General features: G+C 36.3%; 4 protein-coding genes across 10 annotated transcripts; 3 read left to right on the forward strand and 1 right to left on the reverse strand.

Annotated features, from left to right (window-relative positions):
• Positions 1–1,406: 1,406 nt before the first annotated feature.
• On the forward strand, positions 1,407–3,036 carry LOC103851520 (B3 domain-containing protein At5g60130). Of its 6 annotated transcripts, none has more exons than XM_033284333.1 (4): positions 1,407–1,688; positions 1,745–1,850; positions 1,912–2,502; positions 2,585–3,036. In XM_033284333.1, the coding sequence occupies exons 1-4, from the start codon at positions 1,630–1,632 to the stop codon at positions 2,846–2,848; spliced, it is 1,020 nt and encodes a 339-aa protein (XP_033140224.1). In that variant the 5' UTR covers positions 1,407–1,629; the 3' UTR covers positions 2,849–3,036. The 6 variants fall into 6 exon arrangements, with proteins under 6 accessions (XP_033140224.1, XP_033140225.1, XP_033140226.1 ...); XM_033284334.1 differs by having other exon boundaries at positions 1,409–1,688; positions 1,930–2,502; XM_033284335.1 differs by having other exon boundaries at positions 1,422–1,688; positions 1,939–2,502.
• Positions 3,037–3,283: 247 nt separating this feature from the next.
• On the reverse strand, positions 3,284–5,788 carry LOC103851522 (AP2-like ethylene-responsive transcription factor TOE2). The gene is made up of 8 exons (XM_009128374.3): positions 5,040–5,788; positions 4,887–4,943; positions 4,714–4,801; positions 4,482–4,627; positions 4,259–4,311; positions 4,063–4,166; positions 3,860–3,976; positions 3,284–3,768 (listed from the first exon to the last, which is right to left on the reverse strand). The coding sequence occupies exons 1-8, from the start codon at positions 5,447–5,449 to the stop codon at positions 3,451–3,453; spliced, it is 1,293 nt and encodes a 430-aa protein (XP_009126622.1). The 5' UTR covers positions 5,450–5,788; the 3' UTR covers positions 3,284–3,450.
• A 260-nt stretch (positions 5,789–6,048) lies between these two features.
• On the forward strand, positions 6,049–12,375 carry LOC103851761 (probable serine/threonine-protein kinase PBL1). 2 transcript variants are annotated; one of them, XM_009128633.3, is made up of 5 exons: positions 6,049–10,809; positions 11,084–11,226; positions 11,305–11,494; positions 11,585–12,015; positions 12,098–12,375. In XM_009128633.3, exons 1-5 carry the CDS (start codon positions 10,377–10,379, stop codon positions 12,326–12,328), a joined length of 1,428 nt encoding a protein of 475 aa, XP_009126881.2. In that variant the 5' UTR covers positions 6,049–10,376; the 3' UTR covers positions 12,329–12,375. The 2 variants fall into 2 exon arrangements, with proteins under 2 accessions (XP_009126881.2, XP_033140223.1); XM_033284332.1 differs by having other exon boundaries at positions 11,084–11,494.
• LOC108870757 (two-component response regulator-like APRR3) lies at positions 9,223–9,954 on the forward strand. The gene is made up of 5 exons (XM_018656395.1): positions 9,223–9,248; positions 9,344–9,377; positions 9,452–9,640; positions 9,726–9,793; positions 9,885–9,954. The coding sequence occupies exons 1-5, from the start codon at positions 9,223–9,225 to the stop codon at positions 9,952–9,954; spliced, it is 387 nt and encodes a 128-aa protein (XP_018511911.1).
• Positions 12,376–12,407: the final 32 nt, after the last annotated feature.

Here is a 12,407-nt window from a genome sequence, read left to right on the forward strand (position 1 = left end):
AATCAGTAACCCTAGACCGAGAAAAGCTACTCGGAACACGGTAGGGAATCACAAACTGAAACTAGAGTTTTCCAGCATCTTAAGCGGGAAAGACGTTGGAAAAAATTTTAAATTGGAATGAAGACAGACGATTGGATCAGGCGAAACAACCAAACTACCCTTACTCAATTTGGTCTGCTCTAAACAGTTGACAGTGACACAACGTTATTCACTAATCCCAGGGCGTTATTGTCACTTACTCATTTGTTGCAAATAAAATGGGCCAAACTCCAAGCCCATTACTCATTTTGTTGACCTTGAGCCCTATCTTCCTATAGTGTTTTCTCGTTCGTTCACTACTTAAGTTCTCAAGTTGAAATCTGGGGATTTTGGTTCGGAAAATCAACGAGTAAATGTCTTTGGTTTTTCTCAATGTTTTTAAATCTGACCCGGACACTGAACCGGACGACTTACCGGATCGCTGGGTCGACCGTGGGCGAACCACAGATTAATAAATGAATTAATTTTATTATATAATAATATATCAGCTATGTAAATAAAAATATAGAAACTAAAATTTAATATTTTCTAAATGTTTTTATAAACATAAAATAATAGTTTGGATATGTATATTTTTATGTTTAATAACTTTTAGAAAATACTTAACTTTAATTTCTATATTTTTATTTTCATTTGATATACAAAATACCAAAAAATAGTTTAGACTATTTATAATTTTGTCTAACAACGTAAGAGTTATGACAACTAAAAAAATCAAAACATAAAATTTATAAATATTTAAATGTTTAATGTGAATAATAAATTAAATTTCAAATACAAAATAAACCAAAAGTAATATATCATTATAATAAATTATCAATAACGGAAATAAACTAACACCAAATCACATCAAATAGTTTTGGTTCTCTCTACCATCGTTCACTTTATTTTCTTCAAGTGACATAGTGAAATCTTCATAAAAACTAAAAATCACAAATATAAAATTGAAAAGAAAAAATCTAACCTTTTTAGTCAGTATATAACTTCTTAATTAAAAATTTAGAATATAAAACATAATTAAAAATTTTTAAAAGAAATAAAAGTTATTTATTGGTTCAACCAGTGGTTCAACCGGTATCGGATTCCGGGTTCTGCTGGGTTTTTGTGGGTTTTTACGGGTTTCTAAATATTGGGTTTTGCACAAAACCTAAACCGGATTTTTTTTGAGTTGCCGGATTTAACGGTTCAACCGCGGATCCGGATCGGGTTTCAAAACACTGGTTTTTCTTCATCAGTTAATCTTCACGATTCCTCTTCTCTGTCAAGATAATATAGTCTTTCAAAAATCAAAACCGTATAGAGTGGACCGAAATTTAGGCCCATTTATTGTTTTTGTTGGGCCTTAGCAATTCTTCGGCTCTATAACGAGTCTCCTTACTACTAATGGTCTGTTATTTCCGTTTAAAGCAACAAGCACAGAAACAGAGACATACTCTGTTTTTGAAACATTTTGCCACAAAAAGACTAAAACCACTCACCAAAACAATGAGATCTGCGGTCATAAGTGTTTGCAAGACCTAGTTTCACTTTATCTCTCAGGACTAGGGTTACCAGATAGCAGCGGCTACAAGCAAAAAGACGGTGAAAACTATGAAGCCAGGTTTCTCCTTTCTCCTCCTTCCTCTGTTCTTGATTCTTCTTCTTCAAGAAAAGATTGTTTTTTTTAGGCCAAGAGGTTGATACCGAAATTTCGAATCAACTTATTAATTGATGTATTTTGGTTTCCGTTCTTTGTAACAGTTACTCCTGCAGAAGATTGTGTTCCTAAGTTCTTCAGAGTGTACATGCCTGGTATATCAGGAGATGATTTGGTAAAAAAACAAGACTTCTCTCTTCGCTCTGTTTCTGTTTTTTTTTCTTACTTGTCTGTAGATCTCTAGTTTGGTTGAGACTTTGCAGGAGTTGCCTGTTTGCTTCAACAGCTTCTTACCAAAGCCTCTGCCTAAACACGTAACGGTTAAAAGTATTTACGGGAAGATTTGGAGAATGGCGTTGAGGAGATGTGGTGGTGACGCTGAGAGATACATGCTGCTTAACGGGTGGAAGAGGATCGCGAAGGACGAGTCTCTGACCACTGGAAACGTGCTGGAGTTTCAATTGGATGATGATGGCTCGCTGTGTTTCAACTTCTCTATCTACGACCCTCTCACCATGTGTAAAAGACTCGGAACAACAACTTCAGTGCAAGAAACCGAAAATGCTGATAACGTTTTGGTACTTAGTGATGATGATGATGATGATGATGATGATGATGATTTTCAGGATTCTGATTACAGTTGTGCTGACGATAATGATGCTAGTGCTGAAGATGATGATCATGGTGTTGCGGCTGGTGATGATGATGTGGCGCTTGATGGTTCTGATGATGATGAGGCAAACCATGATGATGACAGACGATATCTGGATGATCGCAGCAACGCGTTTTTTCGAGTGAAGATCAATCCCAAGAAGATAAGCCAATTGGTAAGAAACAAAATAATGAATGATGTTACAATCTTTGAGTGACTAATGATTAGTTTATGCTTTGTTTTGTGATGATTTGCAGCGGATACCGTCTAAGGTTATAAATGACTACGGCTTATCCTTCTCCGAGACCGAGAGTATGAATATCATCGATCCACTAGTGAAGAAGTTCGGGAAGCTGACGAAGAAAATTAAGGTTCAGACGAATGGGAGTGTGTTTATCAAAGGGTATGGAGCTATTTATAGGAGGAATGGAGTGAGGTCGACGGACAAAATGATATGTGAGTTGAAGAAGGCGGGTAACAAGAATGTGGTTCACACTATCAAGTTTCACGTTATCAAGTAGACTTGCTCATTTTATATGAGTCTTATGCCGTTGTTGATTGTTGACGTGTGTTTATGGTTATCTCTTTTGTTGTTTGTTGAGTTAATGTTTAGCTACTATCTATTTGTTTTAAGTATTCTAGTTAAATCAAGTACGAGTTTGTAGTTTCTGAATCTTAATCAGATATGTCGAGAGTGTTGTTAGTAATATTTCTTCTGTTTCAAAATGATATATGTTTTAGTTTTTTTACGCAAATTATTAAATTTTAATATTAAATGCATAATATTTTGTGATTATCTATTTCCTATAATTTTAAACCAATAAAAATCCAAAAAATATAATTAATTTTTTGAAATTTACAATTAATCATTATTAGTTGATAAAAATGCATTAGAAATACAAAAATATATCATTTTGAAACGATTTTTTTTAAGATGGGAAACATCTGTCGTTATCTTGATACAAATAGATTGCATTAGACTTGCATTGTTTGAACAAAGGTTATCCATCATATTAATTTCAGAGGCATTATAGATATGAGAATATATATTTTTGTTTATGTTTTGTTATTAGTCTTCACTCTATGTTACAAACAATGGCAAATACAGAAGAAGCAAGTACGCTTATGGTGGTGGTTGTGAGCGGTTCATGAGATGGTGGTGTTGTTGCTGAGAAGCGTAATCAGATGGGTGGATGACATAGAGACTAGGCATATTCAGATTGAAGAAGGGCTGAGAAGGATGAAGAGTAGCACTAGCAGTGGATGAAGGTGGTGGGCGTGTAGCTGAGGGTGAGAATCCTGATGATGCTGCATTTGAGTACAGTGGCGATGCAATAGCTGCTGTGGCGGTTCCACCACTGAACTGATCTTGCGCTTGCCATGTCCTGGCTAGGTAGCTTTGAGGAGAAGGCGACATAAAACCTTTCTCTGGTGTTCTTTCCTGTAGAGACAAGAAATGAATTTTTTTACTGCACAATATTATTCACCGAGTTGGACATAAAAGAGATGTGTGGCTATGGTGTTTTATTTACCATGGGTGAAAAGAACGCAGAAGGATGGAGGACATGGCGGTTGATAAGGTGGTCTGAAGCCCTCTTTAACAAATTGAAAGGCGTATCACATGTCGCTGCAGCCATGTGGTTGTCCATCTGTAAGACAAAAAAAAACTCATGAAGCTAGGAAGAACCATGAAGACACGATCTAAGAAACATTTGACAGAGTTACTTCCACATACCATACTGTTAGGAGGATGATGAAGCCGGGGAGCCTTATCTTTTTGCTTTGGACCATCTCCTAGTGAAATAGAGATTCCCAAACTGAGGTCCAGCTTAACATTAGCTATATGAGGAAAGTAGAAAACGCGTTAACAAGTTAGTAGTAGCTTGTCACATAGCAGTGACCAGTTTAACAAGCATCGATTTTACATTTACCTGCCTCGGGAATGATCCGGGATGCATGAGGCTCAATTAAGGAAGCAACCGCCCTGATTCCATAATCATATGAGCCATCAGAATAATCTCTAGTTAATAACCAAAACCACAAATAGGCTTTCCTACTAATTCGGTTCTATAACTAACTCTTTATCTGAGGCACTTCACTCTTTTTAGACAAGCACATTAAAAACCCCAAAGTTATTCGAGAGAAGTTGATTACATGTTTCCATTGAACTGCTTCATTTGAGCTCCCCACCCGCCATTCTTCTGCAAAGCAACTCCTTGATATCTTGAATTGCTCCTGGAGAAACCAGAGCTCTGTCGCCGAAGTACTTGCACAACTTCCTCCTTGGAAAGATTCGCCATCTGTAAAGGTTTAAACACCAGATAAGAACCAGCACATCTGCTTGAGAAAATCATTCATAGCATTTTCAACATCTGCAAATCAAAACCTGCTTGAGATCCTCTTCATAATCGCTGATAATGAAATTAATGTCAGCCTCCAGACCCCTGAACTTGACAGCAGCTCTATCATACGCCCTACACAAGCAAGATGTTGAAACTCCAAAGCAGTTGAGATATCAATTAGACCATACAAAAACAACATAAGGTCCAAAGGTGTTACCTAGCTGCAGCATGGGCAGTGTCAAATCCACCTAAATAAACTTGTTTACCGCAATCCCTACAAACAGAAAAAAAAAAGATTAATACAAAATCTCAAAGTCTTACCATGTTCTATCATAAGGAACATATCAATCAGCGAGATGTAGATTTTTACCAGATATGAGATTCCCATCTGCCTGTCCTCCTATAGAAAGTAACACCTCTATACTGAGAACTCTTAGACCTAGGTCCTCTCCTGCTTTTCTTCACCGGCTGTGCTGGTGGTGGCTGTACAAAGTCTCCGCCTTGTGTCCCTCTCTGGAAGGAGATATCAACGGAGCTCCTCGAACTTTGCGCAACAGGAAAAAACTCCTTTGTCTTTCTATCTTCTTCTTCTTCTTCTCCACCTCTTCCTTTCAATATTTCAAACTGAAACTTGACGGCGGCGCGTGTGGAGCAGAGCTCCTCTTCCCCGTCGATGCAGCTTGACGCCTCCGCATTGACCACCGAAGAGTTCGACGTCACCGATTCATCCATCTGAGTTGACTCAGCCGACACCACGTCGAGATTGAGATCCAGCATCATCACTCTCAAAAGTCAACTAAAAAAAAGGCGAAAAAGCTATCTCCTCAAGCTCTCTTACACATTGATCAAAGCTCCCACTAATCCGACCAGATCGAAAATCACATTAGGACAGGAACATTAGATTCTGAAATGAACGGCCAGGATTTGCGGAGGATTATTAAGGATAATTTACAGATAAGGAAAGATCGGTCACGACGGAGACTTAAGGAGACATGGTGATTTTTAAAAGAGAAGACTGAGAGACTAATAGCTTCGCCGGACGAATGAGATTATCGTCGTCGGCCGGGGAATGATGGGACGTAAGCTGTGGTTAGTGGCAACAAAGGAACACTTTTTTTTTTTTTTTTGTAACATCACAAAGGAACACTTATATAAATTATTTATTATTATTATTATTCTCTCCATCTTTCTCGGCAATTGGACAACCGGTTATGTCGGTTCCCGGTTCCGCTGGGGAAAGTACAAATTAATGTAAGAAATTGAAGTATATGATAATTAGTACATTAATAGGACTGTTAACCATTAAAGCATTCACGAAAACGAGTACTTGAATGTGATTTTTCTTTACTAAACCAAGATATGCACTAAACACTATTAAGTAGATATCAAAAAAAAAAAAAAAGAAGAAAAACGAATCTATTCATTTGCAACTTTGAAGACAAAGCATTTGTATTCATTTATGGGCGGGTCCTATATTTGCAGATATGTCTCTCACCAAATAAAGGACTATAAGAAGAAGACCATGAGACAACATGATTTATCACCAAGTACAAACAATATGATCCACTTTAGAGCATTATTAACTTCATCATATGCTTTGTACAAAATATCAAAGCATTATTGTAAATTCAGATCTATCAAATTTTGAGAGTTTTACATGTACATCAATTGTGTGTCATTTTCTTTGATAATTTATTGTTGAATTAAGTAAAGAACATGTGATTTGAAATAGTTATTGCATATAAACGACAAAACCAAAAAGAAAATGGAAGACAAAAACACATATAGTTAAGTCACATCGAATTATATGGCTTGGCTGACTCTAGCTTGAGAGCAATAATGAAACAAAGAGATTATAGCAATGAAGCAGATGATACGGTTCAAGAGGGTAATCCATAAAAGGTAACGTAAGAAGACATCATTGCTCTTCTTTTGCAAAGCTTAGCTACTCTCGTCTACTAGGAGATTAATTATAAGTAGCTATGTAAATGTGCAAAAAGCAGTTAAAAGAATGTACTGTATATTTTACATAAATAATGAAAATATATAGAGCAGTGAACGTTACGTCTTTAATTAAATTGATGGAATCATGGAATGGGTTCGAAGTTCGAACTCAGGTTTTAGCCGTGAAAAATGAGAATGACCTCAACAAATATATACATTTATTTGATTGTGTCCATACGAATCTCTTTTTCTTTCTAAATGTTAGTATTATTATTAGTGGGGTAGATGTCGTCAAATGATAAATTTTGACTGGCTTTAGCCGGTTGCCAAAAGTGGAATGTCAGAGAAGATCATGATTTTAACGAGTACAATGCAGCCACGTGTACAACAGAGTTTACACCCCAGCCATTCAGCTACTCTCTGCGTCTTTCCTCATGTGTCTATCTGATCTGACGGCCCACGTCTGTTCTGACTTTCCTCAAATTCCGGATTTTTTTCTACCTAATCTTTATTTTTTTCCTAACATTTCTTTTTCATAGTTAAGTTCTGCATTCGTTATTTTTTTTTACTACCGTCTACCGTCTATACCAAAATCAAAAACTAAGAAAGTTTGAAAACCAAAATTAAAATCTAAAATCTTTTTTTTTTTTGAAACACTAAAATCTAAAATCTTTAATTTGTAAATAATCATGACTTAAATTATGTTTGCGTTTGCCAAAGTTTCATTGCCAAAGTTTCAAAGTGAAACTTGTATGTTAGAGTCACCTGCTAAAATCGCATTTTTAAACCAAAAGTTAGATTCTAACTATAATTAAAAAATATTAGAAAATGCTACCATTTATTTAGCATAAAGAAAAAAATCACTCTTGTTATATTCTTTTTTTATCTTGTTGTCACTTTCGTAAGATATATCCATTCACATTTTGAAAACTACATTTAATCATATAAGGCAGACGAGGTTGAATTGAAAGACGTGGACGCAGTCCTACCCGTTAAAGGAAATTTATTTTTTCTGGTAGCAATGTCTTCGTACCTAATATAGTATATTTTTTTAGTGCGATGCGACACGGCAAGAACAAGTGCCCATTCTTATCGTGCGATTATCAGAGCATGAACAATGAAGTTTTTTATATTCAGTTAAAAACTTCATTTTAAGAATTCCCATTAACTATGTTCTTATACTATTTCCAACTATTAGAAATCATGTAAGATTCCAAAAGAAATTAAAAATATCCATATTTTAATTGTGTAATTAAATTTTATATTTTTAAAATCATTAAAATGTTAATTGCCTGACATGTAGATGAAAAAAGTTTAAAAGTAGTTCTAAAAAAAAGTTTTTAAAACTTCTTTTCACTCTCTTTTAATTTCTTTTTTTATTTCTTTAACTTTAATACGAGAGTTCTGATTGAAAAACCTCTATTGAAGATGGTTTTAGTTTCAGTTTGGATCAAAATGTAGTTTTAAAAAAAAAAGAGTAGTTTGTATAAGGAACTGACACATATATACATATATAAGCGTTTTTTTTACTAAATATATAAGCGGTTTTAAAGTAAGGGAAACTCAAAACAGAATGATACTACCTATATGACTAACAGATATGTTTTATTTGTTCTAATTAAAGAATATTCATGATTTCTGTTAAACAATACCGAAACCGTATTGATATCTAATAAGATTGTAGGTAACAGCCAATATATAGCATCTAACTTTCTAATCTGCTGTAGTATTGTTGTATTAACATTTGGATTCAAATTCGGTAGAATATATATAAACCAAAAAAAATCGGGATAACATCCGTGATTTGCCTCTTTCTCATCATGAAAACCTTGTGAGTTTGACTATGCAAGTGTACGATGGTGTATACATTCTGTTGATGCCCTATTATGAGTCATAAGTTCATTATCAACGATTTAATTTTGAAGGTGTTCTAATGTACACATTATAAAAATCTGAGGAGAACGAGAGTATTGTTAGAACTTGGTTCGGTTTGGTTAATTTAAATTTTGTTTTAAATAATTTTTTGTTTGATTGATTTAGTTTAAGTTTGATTCAGTTTAGTTCGGCTTGGTTTTAGTCCGATCGGTTTGGTTTTAATCCGATTAGACAACAAAAGCCAGAACTTGTCACTTACTAATTGATAATTTGATATATAGAAAATAAGCTATAAGAAAATGAAAACTTCACTAATACTAAGAGAAAACCATGACAATGAAGCTAAATCTCATTCATAGGTTGGGCAGCCTAACAAACGGATTTGGTATGATCCTAATTATAAGATTATTGGCTCAGATTGATACAATAGCTATGAAAATGCGGCTGCTGCTACTTACTACTTTTGATGAGTATAGACTGTATAGTCATTTAATTTTGTTATAAAATGAAATTCGACATTATGGAGTGGGATGTTGATTGACATTTTTGCTCTATCTCTGATCATGTGAGGTACAGATTTCTCCTCCTAGACAGAAAGGAACACAAATTCGAATACTATAACTACTTTGAAACAAAGACACAAATAAACACACGTACGAACTATTCTGGGCAGCTAGAGCTAGGTAACTTAAACAGTCGACTCTAAGATTGTAACTTAGCCCGCCCATAGCACAATGAAGAAACGTCCCCACATGATTCTGTATAATCCATCCCAAGCCAGACGCAGTCCTACCTAAACGGTGTCGAACATGGGACTAATCTGCAGCTGTTTTCTTTTTCTTGTGTGACACGCAGATGTAATAATAACGGTGTAGCTTCTGCTAATAAGGTATGTATTGTCTACAATGTTTGGTTTTGTCTCTAAGCCGGTTTCATCAAAAGCTTTAATTTATTGCTGAGTAGGCTCCAGAAGAAAACGTGGGAAGTTGTTCTCCCGGTGACAGTTCCGTTGCAAAAATAATGGGTTCAGGTTTGAGCAGTATTGACAATCCATCGAATCAGCAGTCTAGTGGAAGCGAACGTGCCACACAAAGAGAGGCTGCTTTGATGAAGTTTCGGCTTAAACGTAAAGAGCGATGCTTTGAGAAGAAGGTATCTCTATGCAAAGCTTAAGCTCTTATTTCGTGGGAGGCACGAAGTTATGGCATGCTTTTGTGTTGTTCTGTTTTGCCTTTAGGTAAGGTATCACAGTAGGAGGAAACTAGCTGAGCAACGGCCTCGTGTCAAAGGTCAATTCATTCGCAAGTAAGATTCTTTACTCTTCCTCAAAGTGTCTGGATTTACAAAAGGTTTCCTTATTTAATAATGTGCTCACATGGATCCATTGCCTTTGTAGGAGAGATGATTCTAATCAGGAAATGAGTGTCCGAAGACTGACGACAGCTGAGTCAACGAAGATGGTATAGAAGAGAGGTTCACAAAGTGGCATTGTATCTGTAGAAGCGTCTCTATTTAGTGACCTTTTGGATTATTTAATTGGTTACGTTTTTGTATGTATTTTTTTTCTCCATTTTGTATAATAGAAAAGATTTTTTCCATGGAAATAAATAAAAGACATTCTCCAAAAAAAAAAGTTTCAAAAACTAAAATTTTAAGCTATTTTAGAGTATTTCTCTAAAATAAATAAATTATTCTTGCCATGAGCTATTTTAGGTATTTCAGTGTATTAGTAAGCAGTACAATCACTTGCTTATTAGGTCATAAAACGTTTAAAAATTAAACTATTTATTTTCTTATAAACTTTATTGCTCGCATTATTTGAGGCTAAAAATGATTTTCTCATGAATCTAATTTGTGTATAATTATTATTTTTTAAAAAAGAAGATCCATGCATAGAGGCGCTCTATTAGAACACATTAAGCTCTCCTATATATATATTCTCTTCGAAGAGATTTTTAAGTGTTCATCCTCTAACCTCTCACCCGCTCTCTCTAGTTTTCTCGCAGAGAGTCTCTTTTGTTTAAAGAAAACTCTCAAGAAAGTTATACCTCTCCATCCCCAAATTGCTACGATGAAAAAGTTCTTCTGTTGTCACAAAGGAGAAAGCTCAAGTGGAGCAGTAGAAGCGGAAGAGCAAACGCAACCTCTGCAACCAGTGCAACTGCAACCATCATCATCGCAACCAGTGCAAGACCCACAAGCCTCATCGAGAAGTGTCAAAGACGAGAACGAAGCCATCTTTGATGAAAACCTCTTTGACAATAACGAAGGCCTTAACCTTGCTTGGCGCAACCTTTGGAAATCCTACGAAGATGCTAAAGGTTCCTTTCTTGTTTCTCCTCCTTGAAACACTCTGTTTTTAGGGTTGTTACTTTCGTTTTGAATCACAACAAGCGTTAACTTGCGTAACAAGATTGATCTAGGGTTCCTGTTCATCGTTGTTTTACTTCGTTTTAAATCACAACAATCTTGAACTTGCGTTGCAAGTTACCGTAGTAGAGCTCTGTTCTTGTTTTTTTGGAACTTGATCTAGGGTTCTTGTTCATAGTTGTTACCTCTCTTTCTTTAACGTGTTAGTCACTCATCGTTTTGTAGCTGCGACTCATGATCCTTACCCTGGACCTAAGATTAAATGGAGCGAGATCTTTCAAGGAACCCTAAACTTCCGTAACATCAACTATCTCGGCCGAGGCAACTTCGGTGAAGTCTATCGCTGCGATATACCAAGACTCGACAAGGTTACAAAACTCAAAGTCTTGTCCTTTACTGTCCCAAAACTCGAAACCCATTTGCTAAAAATCTTTGTTTCTTGTCAGACCGGAGCTGCAAAGGTTCAAAATAATCCGAGCGAAGAGGCTCATGCTGAGTTCTTGGCAGAGATCACAACGTTACACGCGGCTAATCACCCAAACGTGATCACTCTTCTCGGAAAATGTTTCCACCAAGACCACCGTGTCATCGTCTACGAGTTCATGCATCGAGGCTCCCTCGATCACCACCTCTTTCGTAAACACAACAAACAAACAATACCCATTTTAGACTTAAACTGATTCTTTCTACTTTTGTTTTCACTAACTTTCCTCTTTTGTTTTGTAGCAAACACGAGGCTACTTCGAGGTCGTGGACGTGGCTTACTTCAGGTATACAAGGTTTTGAGTTGGACCATGAGGCTGAGGATCGCAGTGGGTGTAGCTAAAGCTCTTGTTTATCTCCACGAGGAGCTGAAGATGGTTCACAGAGACGTCAAGGTTTCGAATGTTTTGCTTGATAAGAAGTTTGTGCCGAAGCTGACTGATTTTGGATTAGCGTCTTGCATCGTTGAAGATGAGAACGGCGTTGAGAAGAGGAGCGAGATCACTCTGATCAAGGGAACTCCGGGTTGCACCGCACCGGAGACAGAGGAGTTAGGTTTGGTCTCGAGCAAGAACGATGTCTATAGCTATGGAGTGTTCCTCTTCACGCTTTTCACTGGAAGGAAAGCTTTTGATTCTAAGAGAGGTTCTGGGAAAGAGAAGCTGACTGATTGGGTAATGATTCCATAACTTTAGGGCTTAGTTTTTATTTGTTTCTTGTTCCGCAAGTAATTAAAATATTGTTTTGATTTTGCAGTTAAAGATAGTATGTAGCAGAGGAGATAACATTCCGCTGGTTGTTGATTCTGCGATGGGTAATAGGTTTCCGGGTGAAGGTTTAATCAAATTATTTCAGACGGCCTTGATGTGTGTCGATCCGCAGCTGCTTGCACGTCCTGAAATGCGTTTTGTGGAGTCGATGGTTAGTGACGTTGCGGTTTATGAGGTCCCAACGTGTCCAACGCTGACGAGGAGGCATTCGATATAGGATGTTTTATCAGGCGGCTTTCATTTTGGTTTTCAGAAACATGTAATTATATATAAACGATGCATATGAGTTTGTAATC

Source organism: Brassica rapa, chromosome A02, assembly GCF_000309985.2.
Source record: "Brassica rapa cultivar Chiifu-401-42 chromosome A02, CAAS_Brap_v3.01, whole genome shotgun sequence".
Classification (NCBI taxonomy): Eukaryota; Viridiplantae; Streptophyta; class Magnoliopsida; order Brassicales; family Brassicaceae; genus Brassica; species Brassica rapa.